The sequence below is a fragment of the Oncorhynchus mykiss genome, chromosome 7 (genome assembly GCF_013265735.2).
Source record: "Oncorhynchus mykiss isolate Arlee chromosome 7, USDA_OmykA_1.1, whole genome shotgun sequence".
Taxonomy (NCBI): domain Eukaryota; kingdom Metazoa; phylum Chordata; class Actinopteri; order Salmoniformes; family Salmonidae; genus Oncorhynchus; species Oncorhynchus mykiss.
Window position 1 is genome coordinate 13,132,495 of NC_048571.1, and position 21,158 is coordinate 13,153,652.

Below are 21,158 nucleotides of genomic sequence, written 5' to 3' on the forward strand. Positions count from 1 at the left end.
AGAGTCTACATACTGTATGTGAAAACGGTACATTTATATGATCTGCAGTTAAAAAGATAAGAAGAAAGGTCCTGGAAAATGCTCTGTGACATCACAGTGTAGGATTAAAAGTAGTGGTTGGAACCCGAAATTATTTTCCAATCGTTTGGTTCTGAAAAAAAAAAAGAATCCGTTCCGTTTCACTGTTCCGACCAGCAAAATAAAGTTCTGAACCGGTTCAAACCCCAAAAAAGTAACGGTTTACAATTGATTTAAAAAAACATTTAGCTCAACATTAAATTACTTCACCAATCAGTGCGGATAGAGGAGCTTGCTATGGAGGGGGCAAGCTATAGTTATTTACATGCATTGGACAGACAAGTGTAGGGTGCGAGATGTGACTGAAATTTTGCGGTTTGGGAGAGAGCGAGAGAGGGTGGAGAAGGAAGCTTAGCTTGAATCGTTTATACCTACGGAGGAGCGAGCAGCTTCTATGAAGGAACGTTGAATGTCTTTGAACTTCTGAGAGTTAGCTTAACGTTGGACCAGAGCTAGCTAGCTAGCCAACAGGCTTGTGTGTGCAGAGTGGAACCAGAATTCAAATAAAAACACGTGAAAGCTGATAACTATAGTATCCTTAACTAGCATTGAAAAAGTGAATCCATTCTTCTCTAATTAAAATCTTTCTCCCCAATTTCTGAATCACGCTTGTAATGTCAGTAGGCTACAATGGCCTATGCTTCAGAGGGGGAGGGGAAAGTATCCTACACACACACACACACACACACACTGGAATAAGTTTGAGTGACAGAGTGAGGGCTTTGCAGAGGCGCTTTGTTACATTTTTGGTAGGACTCAAAATATACAGTACAGCATTGTACTCCAATTTATACCTCAACATAGTGTGAAATAAAAATATAAACAATAGCCCAAATGTGGGCAAAATTTTCCAGGGGGGAATGAGGAGATTCAGGATCTTTTCCTCACGGCATCTTTCCCCCATGCGTTTCCATGACTTTCCATTGTTTTGGTCGAGTTCCATTGACCTCTCTACCACATCTATTGCGCACACAGTGAGCAGCCAGTTTAGTTGGCGCAAAGTCAGATAGTCTTGTGTTCCAAAACATTTTGTTTTTAGTAGCTTGAATCGTTCCTGCTCACATCGAGGTAAAGTGCGGAAGAATTGAAGGAATGAATCCGAGCCTCGGGCTTATCATCTGTGGAAGCCGAGGCTTCCAGCGAGGCGCGGATTTCATTGGCCTTGTTAGCCGTGATTTTAATTCTTCAATCGAAGTCGCGAAAGTGCTACTCCCCATAGTTGTTTCACCAAAGGTACCGACTGAAAAGGAACCTATTATCACCTGCTGTTTGATGTATACAGTGAAAAGGGAGCAACTTCAACCAAAACAATGGTGCTGTTCTATGAAAGAGAGCCTGTATTTTTTGGCTTGTGTTTGCATATGGGTCAAATGCAAAGCTGACCTTAGATCAGTCTATAGGCCTACTAGGGACAGCTTCATCCTACTCTGAGACCAACTTGTTGACTGGTTTTTCTTCCCCACTAGGGGGCATTATGCAGATAAAGAGAGAGGCCCTTCCTCTCCTTGCTCTGTGGGGACAGGAACGTGATAGTTTCCATGGTAACTCATTTATAGGATCGGGCTCACAGCTTGTATATACAATTTGAGATATTTTTAGTTCCGTCTTTGAACATCCACACACACACACACACACACACACACACACACACTGTGCCTAAGTGTTCCGCTGTCTGTCCATCTGTCCACCAAGTCTCTCCAAGTAAAATTCATGCAAACGCATTCAAGCAGCTTCTTGGGTACAGCAAGTCCTAGATGATACTGTACATCGGCATGAATCATTAAGCAAAGTCTTGTGTATAATAATATTAAATTCAATATAATTAGCATTTCAAATAGTTTTCTTTTACTTTAGTTGACCTGTCAGTGGTGGGGGAAAAGTCAGTGTCTGAGTGAATGTGTTTTAATTAGAGTTTGTATGTAATGCTCATTATTAACACAATTTTCAATTGTCTTATTGTAGGGTGAAGCCAAAGGGAAAAGTTGATATGTGGGTGGACAATAAAGATGTGTTGTTCTATACCATTCTATTATATCTAACACAGGTAGAATGCTACACTAATTACAGTGACCTATAGACATGTGGTTGAATCCTAGACATGTGGTTGAATCTGCCTCTGTCTGGTTCTGCAGTGAAATACCTGCATACCGTATCCACAAAGTACCTCAGAGTAGGAGTGCTGATCTAGGATCTGTCCATATAATATTATTCTCTATGATCTAAAAGACAAACTGATCCTAGATCAAGTTTAAGACATAAAACAGAACCTTGAGACGGGGTTAATGGTTAGGATCCCTAAGTTAAAGAGTTAATAATTTGTAGATGCAACAAGCTGCCAGGCTTCCATTAATTTCTGAGAAGGTCACATTGTCCACAAAGTGTTCATGACAGGGTCAGGAGGGGAAGTTTACATCCTACAGGGTTTAACGGCCTGGTTTGTTCAAGTTTAAACTTCCTAAAACCCAGTGATGGAGTTTACACAAAAATGATCGCTTTCCATAAATGAGTTTAAAATAAGGAATGAATTGAGAGAGTGATTGAGAGAGAGACAGAAATAGAGTGTGTTTGTGTGTGTTTAAATTATGTTCATTCTTAAATCTATGTGGAAATTAAGAGAAAGGGGACAAACAAAACACGCAGAGTATTCTTAAAGACGATTGAGGATAGGTTTAAAGAGGATTGAGGATGGGTTAGTATCCATTATGAATATGAGTGGTGAGAGATATGGACAGATATTTCATCCTAATATGAATAAGGCTGCACAGAAGAGACCAAGTGACTTTCCTTCATGAATATTTGAAGTTACAGAGACTAAAGTCCATTGTCACGCAATGGATTCAATCTACTTTATGAAGGCCGATAATCGTAAAACATTCAATAATGGGGACTCCGCCCCTCCATTCTATGTTACCATGGCAAAAAGTGCAGACGTCACGATCGAAAGAAACACTGTATATAAGTATTGTACCTTTTAATGAAACCGGGAGCTTGGATGCGTGTCCGGTAGGAGTGACACGGGTGGATAAGGGCACATCCAGGGGCAATACATTTTTCAATTAGTTTTTAAGTAAATTGGGATTTGATTGTTCAATAAGTTTATTTTTCCTCCACAAAACTGCAAACATGGGACGTGGAGTAAGTGCGCTTTTTCTTTCCATCTTCACATTCCAGCTCCTCCATGAAATGCTTCTGTAGCCTAATTTACGCAATTCTTAATGGTAGGCTGCTTGTCAAAAGTGGTATCAATTAAAAAAAGATAATACGGTCGAAGTTGTTTTCAAATGATCACATGTACGTAGATGGCCGCATTTTTCTTTCAAAATGCCTGCGATGGGAAAGTGACTTCCGCATTTTGTAGGCTGAACAAAAGTTGCTTCCATAACGTGTCTTGATCGAGTGTCAATTAGGGTTAAAAATGTTTTTTTTTTTTTACATTGATACTGAAGATCCACAGGTTGGTTAGCTTGGATCTAGTCGCCAAGGAGAAAAGCTTGTAAGCGCTACGATGATAGAATTGGCGGTGTAAGACAAGTTTGAAGATTGATACAATGTTAATTTTCATCCAAGTAAACTGCCGGGAAAGTGGCTACAAATATGGCGTGGTCTGTTTAAATTCGAGTTGCGGGAAGTGGAGGCAGACATGCTATATGTGACTTGTATTACTTTGAGATACACGGTCATACAGAGCCTGCAGCCCACTTCTGAATATAAGTGATGGTCTTTGTTTCAATGAGTCTTTCATGGTGACTTGTAACCCGCTTGACTGAATTTTGTTCCCCAATGAAAAATATAGGTAATATTCAGATTCGTAATCAATTGGTTAAATGTAGTTGCGACTGTAGGCTGTTACAAAAGTCTGTTCTTCATAAATTGAATAATAACCCTAGTCCACCCCATTCACAATTTCAACCATGCGCCAACGTCGTCGGTGTTTATTTGTTTTTGTCATGCTCGTTGAACGTAGTTTTTATGTAGATGGCCTAATTTGGAATAATGCACTTTGGTTGCTTAAAATGATAGTTCTGGATTTGAGCAGGATGCCCTTATCTACTTCCCCAGAGTTAGACGAACTCGTGGATACCATTTTTATGTCTACGTTCAGTTTGAAGGTATTTGCTAACTAGCGTTAGCGCAATGACTTGAAGTATATAGGAACACGCTAACACTAGTTAGCATTGGCTCACGAAAATACCTTTAATAACTTAATACTGGACGCAGAGACCCAACAATGGTGTCCACGAGGTCATCTGACTCTGGGGAAAATACAGAACTGTTCCTTGATAACATTTGAGCACCTGCAAAATCTATTTAAAAAATAAATGTATTCCACATAAGGCTTAATTGTTGTATATGGATTTGGCATATGGTTGTGTATGACATTTCTTGTGTAGCCCACATTCTGCGAATGTTCAGATAGGCCTACAATGTGTCTTTGGGAAGACCTACGTCAACTACAGCCCCCTCATGTATTAATGAAAGTAATCGCTTTTCCAAAAAACAATCGTTTTTATTCAATTTGATACAAATCGGTCCAAGACAAATGAAATCTCCTAGTTGCTCCAATGCTGTTCAATACACTAGATTTGTTGTATATTCATCTCATATCGAGGCATATTGTTCTAGACTTGTAGAATTAAGTGTGTTTTTTTTTATGGGCAATCCTTAGTCAATAGGGTTTTTGTCATCACGCCTGTCTAAATAACTACCTGCAATTTTATGGTGATGGAAAATGTATCAATTATTGGGGTGATTTTTATTTGATGTTTTATATATATTTTACAGCTACCTACCTGTGACTCCTGTATTTGGGTACTGTATGGCAGACTGGTGGGATATCGGGGAGGTTAATAGCATCATATAAAACGCTCGCCACTCCCTGCTGGGCAACGGATCACACGGGCACAGTGATAAAATGCATTCACAGCTACAGTAAGAGAGGGGTGATTAGAGAGACAGATTGGTTGTATGATGTGAATGCAGAGCAGCAAACCTCTGTGTTTTGGATTCTTTCCCTGTATGGTGGTGAACACTCTGCTCTGCCCCCAACTCTTCTGTCCTCTTCTCCGCGCTCCGGTCCAGTACACGCACAATAGGCACAGATGCTTGGACAGCCGGACTAATGATTTCCAGGAGACTGCAGAGAGGGATGAGAGAGGGGGGAGTGAGAGGTACAGGGAGAGAATGAGGGTGACATAGGGCTGGCGGGAGCAAAGGGTTGGTTAGAGTGGTGAGGTATATGAGACCGCTGTGAAGATGAGGCACCAGTTGCTGCATTGTCATCATTGTTCATAGGCTCCTGTTCAGAGGGAGCTAGCATAATTTTTCTGAACTGGTTGAATGGCAGATGGAGGAAAAATTCAGTTTTTCTGTAATGAAATGGAAAATCAAGAGGTATGATAGTATACAATTGCTCACTGTCAACCAATTGAAACGCCCAAAAGTTCCTTCCTGAAATGGAATACTATGGCTATTGTTTCCATCTCTCAAAATAAACTGTGATCTGAAAACAAGGCTGTTTTCCTGTAATGTTATTAGGGCGCATTCTTTCTTCGTTTTTCCACTTCTTTTCTCGCCATCTTTCATCAAGGGGGGTCATTGTTTTAAAGATTCCACCACTGAGTGTGATGGAAAGTGGCTTGTGGAAAATCTCCACTGTAAACAAATGAGGCCTAGAATATGTCCAAAACAAGGCCTTTTTATATGGTGAAGTAATTTGGGAGTTATTATATTTCTCTCCAGTGTTCCATCTCTGAGCTACTATCAGGTTGTGGCCTCAGCTGACCATTCTTTCCCCCCAGGGGTCCACTGTGGAACCAAGAGACCTGCTCTCTAGCGCTCTTTAAAACATTATTTTTTGTTGCTCTCTCTCCTGAGGATTTCACATTCTTTCCGCTCGACAGTCACTATGTATTAGGCATCCCTTTTGTCACACGCCACCCCATCTCTGTGACAGAGAACACATCTCACCCCCACTGCCCCTTTCTCTCTCCTGCTCGATCTCCCTCTGCTCGTTTGGCTTAGCTGCCTGAACATTATGGAGAGTTCCACACATTATTACACCTTCTGTTTCCTCCACTGTAATTTCGATTTGTTCCAACTGCAGAGGGAATTGTAAAAAAAAAACGTTTGTCCCATAGGCCTATTCCCAATCGGCATTTCGCAATAGCCACGTGCATTCTGTTCTAACCTACATTTCAGACTAGCGCAATAAAGGAAGTTGCATCCCATTGATTCGTATTCTGCTTTTAACTGTGGTTCCTGGGGTCTTAAGGAGAAACACAGGCATTCACCATCTTTTGTTCTGTGGGAAAACTGACTCTTCCAGTGGACGTGGTGGGAGTTTTAAATGCGTTTCTTGTGAATAAATTAACTTTTTTCTGAACTGAAGAGAAAAGGGGGAGGAGAGTAACACGTGACTCGGTCCATTCACATATCTGAGAGGTGTGGTTATGTCGCCTGTAGCAACGGGGCAAAGTCCCAGGGCGAGGAGGAGCCAATATGCTTGAGTGAGCAGCTTTTGTATTTGGCACATGTACAGAAGCAGGAATGGTGTTCACAGGAATTCGACCCTGGCTGTAAAATATGCACCCGCTCGACCGTCTCTTATGAACTTTTGTTGATCTGGCGGTGGTGGTGTTTTAGCGTAAAAGTGAGAGGCCCCTCATCTCACTGAGGCTCTGTTCTGTCTATTGCTGTTGTTTTTATGAGGACAGTTGTTCTTTCAAACTTTCTGTCCTCTTGGAAAGGGATGTCTTGCCAGCTTCACCCCCTTCTCCACCCACCCTGCGTTCTTGCACTCTCTTTCACACATAGTTGTTTCTCTTTCTGTCCCTGACTAATTACACTCACTCCCATATGCAATGTTCATGATAACAACGATTACGCAGTTGAATATACTACTCTAAACTATGGGAGAAATGGTATGCAGACCCAAGCCATGTTTACCACAGTGGTGTTGCTCCCACTCCCAGATCAAACCATTACAGTAATCCCATATAAGAATGCGGTAAGCCTGGTATCTTAAGTGTTTTGCTAAGAGGGTCTGAATAAATTCCATGACTGTACAGTTTGTCCAAAATAAAGTCACTCTAAAGATCTATTTCTCTGCCCCATTTTTCATTATTGTTTTTACGTGGTTCTCTATAGAGGTACAAAGCCTCATTGTTCTCAGACTTGTAGTGGGACAACTGTTGTTTTTGCATGATTGGTCTTGTGAGAGATTCCACACAATTGCTGACATCCACACTTTTTTTCCTGTTTTCAGTGCAGTAGCTTCCTGTTTCGTTTGAGAGACAGCTGAGTAATACTTCCAAAACTCCCTTCCTTGCTTCATTGTGGTAATAACGGATGTGTACACAATTGGGAAAGTAAAAGGGATATTTCTAAATAGTATTAGTAGGGGAGGGGGGGGGGGTGCATTTTCAAGAAGGGCAAGTCTGTGTGCCTGTCAACTAATAAAAAGACCACAGGGGACTGCGACAACAGATTCCTTGAGGGCCCGGAGGACTCCAGCAGGACTTGTCGTTCCACCTCTACCCTTTACTGTTCCAACAGCAACAAAAAAACTGGTAGGACCCCTAATGTTGGATTCAGTTGTAACCAAACAACAAAGTTTAATTATCAGTCAAGCCCCTCTGACTTGGGGATCACATTCTGAACCAGGAACTGTCTTGCTTAGAGTCAAGCAGCTTTTGTGTAACCTCATAGTGTCAAATCAAGAGAAGCATGTAGAGCTCTCTCCCCCACAGCCAAAACACTTCTGAACACCAGTAGAACCTGAATCATTTATGATCGCTAACTGCCTTACCGATGTTTATCTGGTACTGTGCGTTATCCTGTTACCGCAGTGTCCCAACACCCTCCCCTTTTCAGCCGTCTAGCTGACACGCATTCTTCAACAGGTCTTTGTCCTCTTCCCAAAAGTGACCGATTTGATAATGGAGAAAGGGAAGAGTGAATGAACAATGTGTTTGCAGAAGGTGAGGTGCCAGGGTTATTTTGGACTTTCACAATGAGATGACTCCAGAGGAAGAAAGTTCTGTGTGTACTCAAGACCTCAAGGCCTAATATTCTGACATTACTGAATTGCAGTGGAGTATGTTGAAATGACCCTCAGCCCCACCCCTCCCACAGCTCTCCTTATTGACGCAGTTGTGCAAAGTGATGGTCTGTGACATGATTGTTCATTAAGCATTCCTCATGAACTTCAGACAGATGCCATTTTCAAACATCTGAGTTTCTTCTGCTGAGTAGTGAAAGTAATTGTGCTATCTAGCACAGGTCGTAGACTCTAAAAGGTGAAAGCCTACTGGGTGATAGTCCAAAAGGGACAGCCACAACTATCTTTGTACTGGTTGCACCATACCTGTCTAGGTCACGTTTGTTTTGTAAATGATAACTGGGCTTACGTTCAGTAGAACAATGCTACATCAATAACCCACAAGTTGTTGGGTGACTTCTGGTAAGTCATTTGTACCTGAAAAATGAGCATTTTTATCCTTTGTTCAAATGAGTGCTTCTCTAATTGACTCAATGAATTACCTTTTCAAGAGTTGGGCCCCCAGACTTGGGTTTTATTAATGCCTCGGAAACACTATGGGAAACTATACTATAAGCAGATTCTGTATCAGGGGCTTGAGTTGGGTGATGATTTTATTTTTTCGGGCAGAGCTCTAAAGGGCCTCTTTCTACCTATTCTATTATGTGTTTGTGTATATATATTTCTTATCGCTCCTAACTATCTTTTCTTGCCCTCTCTGTAGGAAGGACGGGAACAGTATGAGCTGGCGGCGACCTCTGAGCAGGGAGGCAAGAAGAAGAATGCCAAGGCCATGAAGAAGGAGAGGGACATGGATGAGTTGAAAAAGGAAGTTGATCTGGTGAGTCGGCTTCTCTCACTTTCATTCTCTTTCAGGACCTGGGAAGTTCATCTTTAAATCACAAGTCTTGGTCACTCGTGTGTTGATGTCACTGACTTGGTGTCAAGCTTGGCGCTGCATGTAATGTACTGTATGTTTATCTCGATGGTGCGGAAGTGCAGTGCAATACGATTGTGAGTGACATGTTCCTAATCTCTGTCCCATAGGATGACCATAAACTGACCCTGGATGAGCTCAACCGCAAATACGGCACCGACCTTAGTAAGGTAAGTCTGGAGCTTCACTGATTTTCATTTCAGTTGGCAATTCATTCATCTCCTCTGCACTGTTTTCTGTTAACAAATTAGTTACTTATCGAACACAGCTGGAGGGCAATTCAGTTCGGTTCTCCTCAATTCGAATAGTTTCAATTATTGAATAGAAAAATTAAGTCAAGTGATGGACTTCAAAGTTCTGCTCAAGTTATGGGTTTCGGACTCTTGGGATCTCTTCCAATTATTAAACTGTGGAAGAAGGGGGTTATCATTGAGTTGGATGTGACAAATAAACAAGGCAATTGGAGGAGGCAATACGAGAGATGCTTTATCCCTCTTTTACATTCATACAAATGGACTCTTGATCATGATTGGGAGATCAAGGGGAATAGTAGATTACCGCCTCCAAACCTAGCAGCGCAGCCGAGTGGTCCTTTTGAATAATTCACAAGCAGCAGGCTCATAGCACCTCAGCCCAGATTTAGGATGCGCTCAATCCCAGCAGAGGAGATGGCACTGTTTTCATTGTTTGCAGCGAGTTGCCTGGCAACTGTCAGCACCTCGACTCTCTCCAGAGCCCCATTGACTTGTTTCTCTGTTCTCTGCCTGATGTGAAATTAGAGTTATGACTTGGCCCTGCAGTGTCTCTGTCTGCCACTGACAGACCTCGCAGAGAGATATTATTGTGTTGACAATTTGCTTCCTCTCTCCTTATCACGTGCCGTGAAAGAGAATCTCAAGAATGGGGAAGGGTGGGGTACCTAGATATGCCTGAATATAGCAATATACTTGATTTTAAAAAGCAAGGGTCGATAATGGTATACCCTTAAAAGATTGGGTGGGAGGGAAGCACCCATTCTTTTAAAATGAAGTATCCTCCTACAGCATCTTAATTTGAGGTCTCAACATGTAAAGTAACACAACCAATTTTGTATTTCCTCAGGGGTTATCCAGTGCTAAGGCTGCTGAGAACCTTGCCCGTGATGGCCCCAATTCCCTGACCCCTCCTCCCACTACCCCTGAGTGGGTGAAGTTCTGCAAGCAGATGTTTGGCGGGTTCTCCATGCTGCTGTGGACTGGCGCTCTCCTCTGCTTCCTGGCCTACGGAATCCAGGCAGCCATGGAGGATGAGCCGGCCAATGATAACGTAAGATTCCAAGATGAAGAATGTTGATTTGATTGACATTGTGATGGAATTGAAAGCAGATGATGCTTGGGTTTTGTAGTTCTTTTGTACTGGTGTTTGTGCGGGGGAGGTTAACTTAATTCTAACACGTTCTGCATCTTTGTCCCACACAGTTGTACCTGGGTGTCGTACTCTCTGCTGTTGTCATTGTTACTGGCTGTTTCTCCTACTACCAAGAGGCCAAGAGCTCAAAGATCATGGACTCCTTTAAGAACCTGGTCCCACAGGTACTAGCTGTTTTAGAAACACTTCTTTTGAAGGTGTTCCCCCCCCCCCCCCCCCCCCCCCCCCTTATTGTTACATTCAAAGATTAATCTTGTGTCCTCTGCCTTGTAGCAAGCCCTGGTTGTCCGTGACGGTGAGAAGATGAACATCAACGCTCAACAAGTGGTGGTTGGAGATCTGGTGGAGGTGAAAGGTGGAGATAGGATTCCCGCCGATTTGCGAATCATCTCTGCCAGCGGTTGCAAAGTGGGTACTTTAAAATCCTCTTGCTCCAAATACGTCACGTTCCGCCCATGTCCGTGCCATTCATTATTGTATTAATCTAATTCCCTCCCCACGTAGGTGGACAACTCCTCCCTCACTGGTGAATCTGAGCCCCAGACACGTACTCCGGACTACTCCAATGACAACCCCCTGGAGACAAGGAACATTGCCTTCTTCTCTACCAACTGTGTTGAAGGTACTTTAACAGAGCAGAGTTGCTCAGATGAGAAACAAACCAAATAAAAATAAATTCTGCCCAGGGACCACAGATTAATAATTAGGAATCTAGCTAAATCTGGTACAAGGGCGTGTTGTACAAATAAAACAAACCAAACCAAACCATAACTGGGCTAGCTTTGATGAAGTCCTGTTGCTGTATAAAGTATGTCCACCATTTCTGAGGTTGAATCACTGTCAACTGTGCTGTTAAACAGTAGTCAATATGATGTCCTGATTGTTAAATGAAATCTGCACGTTATTTCCTGCAGGAACTGCCAGAGGTATTGTCATCAACACTGGTGACCGCACTGTTATGGGTCGTATTGCTACCCTCGCCTCTGGCCTGGAAGTCGGACGTACCCCAATCTCCATTGAAATTGAGCACTTCATCCACATCATCACCGGTGTGGCCGTCTTTCTGGGCATGTCTTTCTTTGTCCTGTCCCTCATCCTCGGATACTCTTGGCTGGAAGCTGTCATCTTCCTCATCGGAATCATTGTGGCTAACGTGCCTGAGGGTCTCCTGGCCACTGTAACTGTGAGTACGGTCTTTCGGGAGTGCTTTTTTCCCCCCCAAACACTTCAGTACATTGCCAATTTGTTTCGACAGACATGTTGAGTGACTTTTGGCTTTCTCCGTAGGTGTGTTTAACTCTGACTGCCAAACGTATGGCCAAGAAGAACTGCCTGGTGAAGAATCTCGAAGCTGTTGAGACCTTGGGCTCCACCTCCACCATTTGCTCTGACAAGACCGGAACCCTGACTCAGAACAGAATGACCGTGGCTCACATGTGGTTCGACAACCAGATCCATGAGGCTGACACCACAGAGAACCAGAGCGGTACCTCCTTCGACAGGAGCTCTGCCACCTGGGCTGCCCTGGCTAGAGTCGCTGGCCTGTGTAACCGTGCCGTCTTCCTGGCAGAACAGAGCGGTATTCCTATCCTTAAAGTAAGTGTCTCATTTCCCCAGAGTGAATTGACAACCGTATACACATGGAGCTATCGACAGGAGTTCAGCATGTAATGCCTCTAAAAAGGCTCAACAGGGGTGTCTTTCACCTTATGTAATTCCTCTCCTGTTGCCTGAATGCCTCATATTGCCTCAGCCCTTGCAATCCCCTGGAATATAACCTCTCCCTCCGTTAATCATCTCACCTTGGACTAGCTGTGATTACCACACTTAATTTCACCCCTTATTTTCAGTTTCTCTTTGTCACGGTCTTTGTCTTCTACCAGGCTCAATCTACAAAGATTTCCTTTTCATTCAGTCTGTTTAAATTGATGGAGGTTATTTTAATGTCTTGGGCCACTTGGAAGTGCTAGTGGGTGAAAGAGAATGTGCGCCAGTGGCGTACCACGTCCACTTCATCTGCCTACTCGTTTCCCTCTCACAGAGAGATGTGGCTGGTGATGCCTCAGAGTCTGCCCTGCTGAAGTGTATTGAGCTGTGCTGTGGGTCTGTGCAAGGCATGAGAGATCAGTACACCAAGGTTGCTGAAATCCCATTCAACTCCACCAACAAATACCAGGTAGGGCAATGGCACCCTGCCACATGAAATAAGGGCAAATAAGTTTTCAAGAAGTCTTTGAAAACCCTTCCCTTTGGCACAGAGATCAATATGGTTATGCCTATTCTGGTAATCTGTTTTCAAAATGGCTGCTCCTATAATTTTATCCCTTAGCTCTCCGTTCACCTAAACAAGAATGAGGGTGAGTCCAAGCATCTGCTGGTGATGAAGGGAGCCCCTGAGAGGATCCTGGACCGCTGCTCCACCATTTTGATTCAGGGCAAAGAACAGCCTCTGGATGATGAGATGAAGGACTCTTTCCAGAACGCCTACATGGAACTGGGTGGTCTGGGAGAGCGAGTGCTGGGTAATAGTCATTTATTTCAGCCATCACTAGCCAATACTACTGTATTTTTGTTATTCCATCTGTGTTGTAAAATGATCCAATGTGAGGTGTAAAATTGTGCTTTTGCTCCTTTTTTCAATTCACATTTTCACAATTTTGTATCCGTCTAGGTTTCTGTCATTTCCAGCTCCCTGATGACCAGTTCGCTGAGGGCTTCCAGTTTGATTGTGAAGAGGTGAACTTCCCAACTGAGAATCTGTGCTTCGTTGGCCTAATGTCCATGATTGACCCTCCCCGTGCTGCTGTGCCTGATGCTGTGGGAAAGTGCAGGAGTGCTGGAATCAAGGTATGGCAATGTAATACTTGACACGACTCTTCAGTCAATCCACATAGCAGCCACTGTGATCAGACCACTCCTCTTCCCTTCCTTCCCTTAGGTTATCATGGTCACTGGTGATCATCCTATCACTGCTAAGGCCATTGCCAAGGGTGTGGGAATCATATCTGAAGGAAACGAGACTGTTGAGGACATTGCTGCTCGTCTGAACATTCCAGTCAATGAAGTTGACCCTAGGTACGTTGCGATTTTAATTTTTTTTTTTTTTTAAATGTTATGTTATTGGAAACAACAGTAAAACCCTTGCAGTTTCTACATTTTTTCATTTTTAAAGTCCTTCTTCAAAGATCTTATTCAAGCTTGAATGTCAGGTCCTTCTCATGAGCGCTTATAGACATTATAGAAATGTCTTCATATCAATGGGATTTCCCATAAAATAAAGGGTACATTTTTCACAGGGATGCCAAGGCCTGTGTGGTCCATGGCGGTGACCTCAAGGACCTGAGCGCTGAACAGTTGGACGACATCCTGAAATATCACACAGAGATTGTGTTTGCCAGAACCTCTCCTCAGCAGAAGCTGATTATCGTGGAGGGCTGCCAGCGCCAGGTAATATTCAGCTCAACTTAAAGACACTAGGCCTATCTCACGAGAGGTAAACAGAGTGACTGTAGCGTAGATAAATTCCTTTCAAATTAAAAATGTGTTTACCAGTTTTCTCTCTCTAGACTTCTCTCTCCATAGACTCAAACACCTCTCCTCCTTATCCACAGGGTGCTATTGTGGCTGTGACAGGTGATGGTGTGAACGATTCTCCTGCTCTGAAGAAGGCTGACATCGGTGTTGCTATGGGGATCTCTGGATCTGACGTCTCCAAGCAGGCTGCAGACATGATCCTCCTGGATGACAACTTTGCCTCCATCGTGACTGGTGTTGAAGAAGGTAGAAGCAGCATTTCAGTGGATTTAGAATGTTTGGGGTTCCTTCTATTCTGCATTATTTTCACTAACGTTATGTATGTACACTTTCCTAGGCCGTCTGATCTTTGACAACTTGAAGAAGTCCATCGCCTACACCCTGACCAGTAACATTCCAGAAATCACACCCTTCCTCTTCTTCATCATCGCCAACATTCCACTGCCCCTAGGGACCGTCACCATCCTCTGTATCGACTTGGGAACTGACATGGTGAGGAATTTGTACATTTAAGATTTTTCTTTTCTAAATCTCTGGTAACTGTTCAGTTTTAATTCTAATTGTTGAAATCGTCCTCAACTTTGCAGGTCCCCGCCATCTCCCTGGCCTACGAAGCTGCTGAGAGTGACATCATGAAGAGACAGCCCAGAAACTCCAAAACAGACAAACTGGTGAATGAAAGACTTATCAGCATAGCCTACGGTCAAATCGGTAAGACCGCTTTTCACAAAGCCTGACTTGCGCAAAACAAAGTGTTTTCATTCTTAGATGAAAGATTAACATCTCATACACCTCAAACTGGATTCTAGACTCTTAAGTTGACTGGGTGGTTTTGGGATCAGCTGGAAGTGGGGTATGTGCCAGAAATAGCCTCCCTGGTGATAAGAGAAGGGGTCTCTGAGTGATTATGGGATGTTTCACACTTTGGTGATGGAGCCAAAAATAGGTTTAAACCAGAGGTTTCCACGTGAGCGGGACTTTCCTTAAGAGGGAACACTGATATGGACAGGATTCACATACTGCGGTGTCATCATATCATGGGTTGCGAACCTCTCCCACCAACGTGATACTCCTTGGGAATCACTGTAGGGCGGCAGGTAGCCTAGCGGTTAGTGTTGGCCCAGTAACTGAAAGGTCGCTGGTTCGAATACCCGAGCCAACAGGGTGAAAATCTTTGCTCCGTGCCTTGAGCAAGGCAGTTAACCTTAATAAGCTCCAGGTGCACCCTACTACTATGGCTGACCCTGTAAAACAACACATTCTCCTGCACCTGTCTGGTGATGTGACAATCAAACTTGAAAACATTTTTTTAATGGAGATTGATGCAACATAGAAAAACCAGCAGACAGAATGACATGTATAGAATCTGATACAAATGCACCCATCTGATCCTGTCTCCCCATCTCTCCATAGGTATGATCCAGGCTTTGGCTGGGTTCTTCACATACTTTGTGATCCTTGCTGAGAATGGGTTCTTACCCTCCAGACTGCTAGGTATTCGTGTGGACTGGGACAACAAATTTTGCAACGACCTGGAGGATAGCTATGGCCAGCAGTGGGTGAGTATGCAGACACCAATGTGGTTTTCACAAGCCTTGTTGATTGGTCTGATTCTAGATGATTAGCTGACTGTGTTTTGACGGTTTCTCCCTCTGTTGCTGACTGTTTCCATCAGACTTATGAACAGAGAAAGATTGTGGAGTTCACCTGCCACACAGCATTCTTCGCCAGTATCGTGGTTGTACAGTGGGCTGATTTGATCATCTGTAAGACCAGGAGGAACTCAGTCTTCCAACAAGGAATGAGGTGAGTACAGTGGCCGTTTTGAAGAGCATCGGCTGTTGTTCGTTTTTGTTGTCAAAGAAATGACTTGATTTTAAATGCTGCTTCTGTCCTCCTCAGGAACAAGATTCTCATCTTCGGCCTGTTTGAGGAGACCGCCCTGGCCGCCTTCCTGTCCTACTGTCCTGGAATGGGCATCGCCCTCAGAATGTACCCACTCAAGTAAGTAAAGACCCTTCAGTTAGGTACACTTCATCTCTTAATAAAATAATTTGTAGTACCAAAAATACTTAACTCTTGGAGGACTTCTATTAAGCTTAGCTATGTGTTGCTTAAAATGTTAAGGTCTGTTCTTGGTGTATTCTGGTCTGGAGTCATTTCAGTTCTGTTGTTTTATGTTTCGTTTTTCTTTTCTCCTTAGACCCAGCTGGTGGTTCTGCGCCTTCCCATACTCTCTCCTCATCTTTATTTATGATGAAATCCGAAAACTGATCATCCGACGCAGCCCAGGAGGTGAGGCTAAATCCCTTTAGTTATTACTGTGACGATCTGTAGTACTTGTTCATACAAGTTCTCAGTTTGGCTCTCAAAACCACAAGATTTTCCCTCGTACTCAGGAGGATAATAAAGGCTACCTAAATATGCGGCCTTACTATCTGGCAAACAAGCGAAGTCTGTAAATCTTTAAGCAGCAGCACATTTTTCAGATGTGCAAGACAGTGGACACAGACACGTTTGGGAGTCTAGTCCACTCCATTGACAACTGCTAATGTAAAAATGGCTTTATAAAATGCATTTGATGTGAGTAAACCGGTATGCTATCAGAGACCATGTTAAAGACGTCGGTCACTTGACTGTCTTCCTCCGTGATCGTCTGAACCACACACGGATAGTTAACATGATCATTGTTTATGTATGCTACAGCCTTCCTTAGTCCACCTGTTTTACCAGAGGTAATTGATCTCTAAATCCTGTTTTCCATCTTCTCTCTTTTAGGTTGGGTGGAGAGGGAGACGTACTACTAGAAAGCATCCCGTTTGCATCGCTCAAGTTCTTGCATGGTTGTCTTGCTGCTCGGAATTTTAAGTTCTGTGAAATGTGGATGTGTTTTTATATAGGGAATGCGTGATACTAAAACACTGAGATCGAGATGATGAACCAAGACATTTGACATTGTGTGCCTTGTTTCTGGAACAGGACCAATTTTATACATGTTTTTAACAGTAATATAAATAAACTTTCAGTCAGCTCCCACTTTGGTGTGTATGGTTTGTGCATGTGTGCTTGCACGTTTCCTCATTGCAACTTGGAGACTTTCCAGAATGAACACAGCATCAACAGATCTTCAGGTCCTTCTTTTCCTATCCTTCCTGGAGTCTCTCTACTCTCTCTGTTTTAACCATGAACACTGCTATCAGTGTGCAGTCAACGAACACCAGCTAGTTGTTCACTGTCATTGTAGTACAGAATGTAGACTGTATTTCATCTCACCTTTTGACCCATTCACATCACACTTTATCCATCTACTGCCTGACATTAAACACTACACACACTAGCAAGCCTGTGTCAGAGCAACCGTCTATCAGAAGCACAAGGCAAGACTTATCAACTGGCAGCACTTGAGTATAAAAATCCTGCTGACAACATTGTGGCTTAATATGTATATTTCATTCAAACCCACTGTATAATGCTTACAGTAGCAATGCTCTCCTGTGGGTGGGTGTTCTAAAATAAAGTAGCTATGGAATGCCTAATCCAATATCCTACCCTTGAGGTTTGGGAATGAAGCTAAACATAAAAAAAAAATATCCACCCACAAGTGGTGAACCCCTAGTACCACTGACGGCATGTCCAAAAGAAGGAGAACTCCTGATTTCTCTGTGAACATCCCTCCTACGTAAACACACTGCAGGTAGCCTAATGGCTAGAGCGTTGGACTAGTAATCAGAAGGTTGCAAGATCGAATCCCCGAACTTACAAGGTAAGAATCTGTCATTCTGCCCCTGAACAAGGCCGTCATTGAAAATAAGAATTTGTTCTTTACTGACTTGCCTAGTTTAAAAAAGAATTAACCGCTAGTTCAAGTTCCTGCCATAGAAATTGTGAAAGGAACAACCACTTCTGCAGCATTGTCAACTAAGAACATGTAGATCTACTTACTGCAGGCTACATTGTCGACAGCTGCAACCAGACTTATCGAAATAAGAAGCTAAGCTACCTACTGTTCAGAACTTTTCATTGATAACCCCCCACTCAGACTGAGCACACTACAATTGAACCTAGCTTGCTAAAGTAGGCATTTCACATCCCGTCTGTCTGTGGAGTGGAAGACGCTTGAGACGACAGTGCACACAACATCCCATCCACAAGGAAAGAAATCTGTCACAAGCTCACAATCCCCAAGCTTGGGGTGTCAGTGCACAGTCCAGTTTTGTCCGTCCCTACCGGACTTCATCTCTGGGAGAAGATGGTGGATAAATGAAGATGTTTAAGAGGCTTTAACATAGATTTTTTTTGTCACAGTCCAGTCTTAAGGGGTGACTCTCCCATAGACACCAATATGATAGCAGCTGGGTCTGCTTAGTTCATTGACTGTTTATGAACTAGAAACAATTTGGGAGTGGGATGTCTCTCTTCCGTCTCTGGACAGGCTGCGTGACAGCGTGTGGGTTGACAGTGCTGCATAATCTCCACACCTCCCTTACTCTCATAGGACGGCCTATGTGGCTTCCAGTTAAAGGGATAGTTCATTCTCCAAAGCCAAAGTTTGTCATGCCTCAAATGTGGCCTATAGTCGAGCTCCATATCCCACGGCATCTGTTGTGTAAATGTCTCAGGATTCAAATGAATAGGAAAGATTTGTACCACTGAGGTGAACTATCCTTTAATGTAAGGTGAAAAAAACATTATTCTTACGGAAAGAAGTTCTATCTCCCAGGGGTGCTTCTGGCAGGTCTTTAGCAGGTCTGGAAAGAGGCCAAAAATGAGAGGGGTGAGAAGAGTGAGGCTAGAAATAGGTAAAACAGACATGGCTAGAAATTCCACTTGATTTAACACAGACCTACCAAAATGTCAGCCAACTACATTCTTGCACTGAAAAACATACTGAATTATTAACTTCCACACGGAACTCTGCATTCAATGAATGAGAATGACCATTCTAGATCATCCCCATTTCAGTTCTATGGTAGTTAAGGCTCGTATGTACAGTAGGCATGGAAACAAACCGACTTGGTTTCCACCGTGTGGAATTTGAGGTTTCTATAGTGATTTGGCCGGATTCAGCCCTATTCAAGATTATTTCCATTCATGGTGTAGGCCTATCGAAGGGTAGAATGTTTAAACAACACTGTGAGAGAAGGAATGTGGTTTCATTCATATCTTCATCTGCAAATATCATCATGAAAAATATTAGAATGAGTACAATAGTTAAAAAATATATATTGTTAAATAGTGTAGTCTAGTGGTTACATAGTCACTGAAGGTCATAGTCTGAAACTTTTCTGTTATCAATAGCATGTCGTTGGTAGTTCCTATCGCTTCCTGATTTTCATTGTCAGGAACCAATACACGCAGTCAAAGGCTAGCTTTTTCAAGCAGAAATTCGCATCGTGTAGCTCTAACTCCAAAAAGTTTTGGGACACTGTAAAGTCCATGGAGAACAAGAGCACCTCCTCCCAACTGCCCACTGCACTGAGGCTAGGTAACACGGTCACCACTGATAAATCCATGATAATCCAACATTTCAATAAGCATTTCTCAATGGCTGGCCATGCCTTCCTTCTGGCTACCCAAGCATCCCCAGCTTCTCCTTCACCCAAATCCAGACAAAAGATGTTCTGAAAGAGCTGCAAAACCTGGACCCGTACAAATCAGCTGGGCTAGACAATCTGGACCCTCTCTTTCTAAAACGATCTGCCGCCATTGTTGCAACCCCTATTACCAGCCTGTTCAACCTCTCTTTCGTATCGTCCGAGATCCCTAAAGATTGGAAAGCTGCCGCGGTCATCTCCCTCTTCAAAGGGGGTGACACCCTAGACCCAAACTGTTACAGACCTATGTCCATCCTGCCCTGCCTATCTAAAGTCTTCGAAAGCCAAGTTAATAAACAGATCACTGACCATTTCGAATCCCACCGTACCTTCTCCGCTGTGCAATCCGGTTTCGGAGCCGGTCACGGGTGCACCTCAGCCACGCTCAAGGTACTAAACGATATCATAACCGCCATCAATAAAAGACCGTACTGTGCAGCCGTCTTCATCGACCTGGCCAAGGCTTTCGACTCTGTCAATCACCGTATTCTTATCGGCAGACTCAAAAGCCTTGGTTTTTCGAATGACTGCCTCGCCTGGTTCACCAACTACTTTGCAGACAGAGTTCAGTCTGTCAAATCGGAGGGCATGTGTCAAATCCGGACCTCTGGCAGTCTCTATGGGGGTACCACAGGGTCCAATTCTTGGGCCGACTCTTTTCTCTGTATATATCAATGATGTTGCTCTTGCTGCGGGCGATTCCCTAATCCACCTCTACGCAGACGACACCATTCTGTATACTTCTGGCCCTTGCTTGGACACTGTGCTAACTAACCTCCAAACGAGCTTCAATGCCATACAACACTCCTTCCGTGGTCTCTTAAACGCTAGTAAAATCAAATGCATGCTTTTCAACCGTTCGCTGCTCGCACCCACCCGCCCGACTATCATAACCACCCTGGACGGTTCCGAAATAGAATATGTGGACAACTATAAATACCTAGGTGTCTGGTTAGACTGTAAACTCTCCTTCCAGACTCATATTAAACATCTCCAATCCAAAATCAAATCTAGAATCGGCTTTCTATTTTGCAACAAAGCCTCCTTCACTCACGCCGCCAAACTTACCCTAGTAAAACTGACTATCCTACCGATCCTCGACTTCGGAGATGTCATCTACAAAATAGCTTCCAATACTCTACTCAGCAAACTGGATGCAGTCTATCACAGTGCCAACCGTTTTGTTACCAAATCACCTTATACCACCCACCACTGAGACCTGTATGCTCTAGTCGGCTGGCCCTCGCAACATATTCGATAGACCCACTGGCTCCAGGTCCTCTATAAGTCTATGCTAGGTAAACCTCCACCTTATCTCAGTTCACTGGTCACGATAACAACACGCACCCGTAGCACACGTTCCAGCAGGTATATCTCACTGATCATCCCCAAAGCCAACACCTAATTTGGCCGCCTTTCCTTCCAGTTCTCTGCTGCCAGTGACTGGAAGGAATTGCAAAAGATCGCTGAAGTTGGACACTTTTACTTCCCTCACCAACTTTAAACATCAACTATCTGAGCAGCTAACCGATCGCTGCAGCTGAATATTGTCCATCTGTAAATAGTCCAC

General features: G+C 43.5%; 1 protein-coding gene across 1 annotated transcript; it reads left to right on the forward strand.

Moving 5' to 3' along the window:
- Positions 1-3,065: 3,065 nt before the first annotated feature.
- On the forward strand, positions 3,066-16,982 carry LOC100136183 (Na/K ATPase alpha subunit isoform 1c; the record flags this gene model as incomplete). Its single annotated transcript, NM_001124459.1, is given in 22 exon segments — positions 3,066-3,213; positions 8,841-8,957; positions 9,164-9,223; positions 10,155-10,358; positions 10,511-10,624; positions 10,734-10,868; positions 10,965-11,082; positions 11,375-11,643; positions 11,748-12,056; positions 12,502-12,636; positions 12,790-12,982; positions 13,132-13,307; positions 13,399-13,535; positions 13,757-13,907; positions 14,072-14,240; positions 14,332-14,486; positions 14,582-14,705; positions 15,408-15,553; positions 15,670-15,800; positions 15,897-15,998; positions 16,198-16,289; positions 16,773-16,982. Coding segments are annotated over 22 exon segments (3,078 nt in total).
- Positions 16,983-21,158: the final 4,176 nt, after the last annotated feature.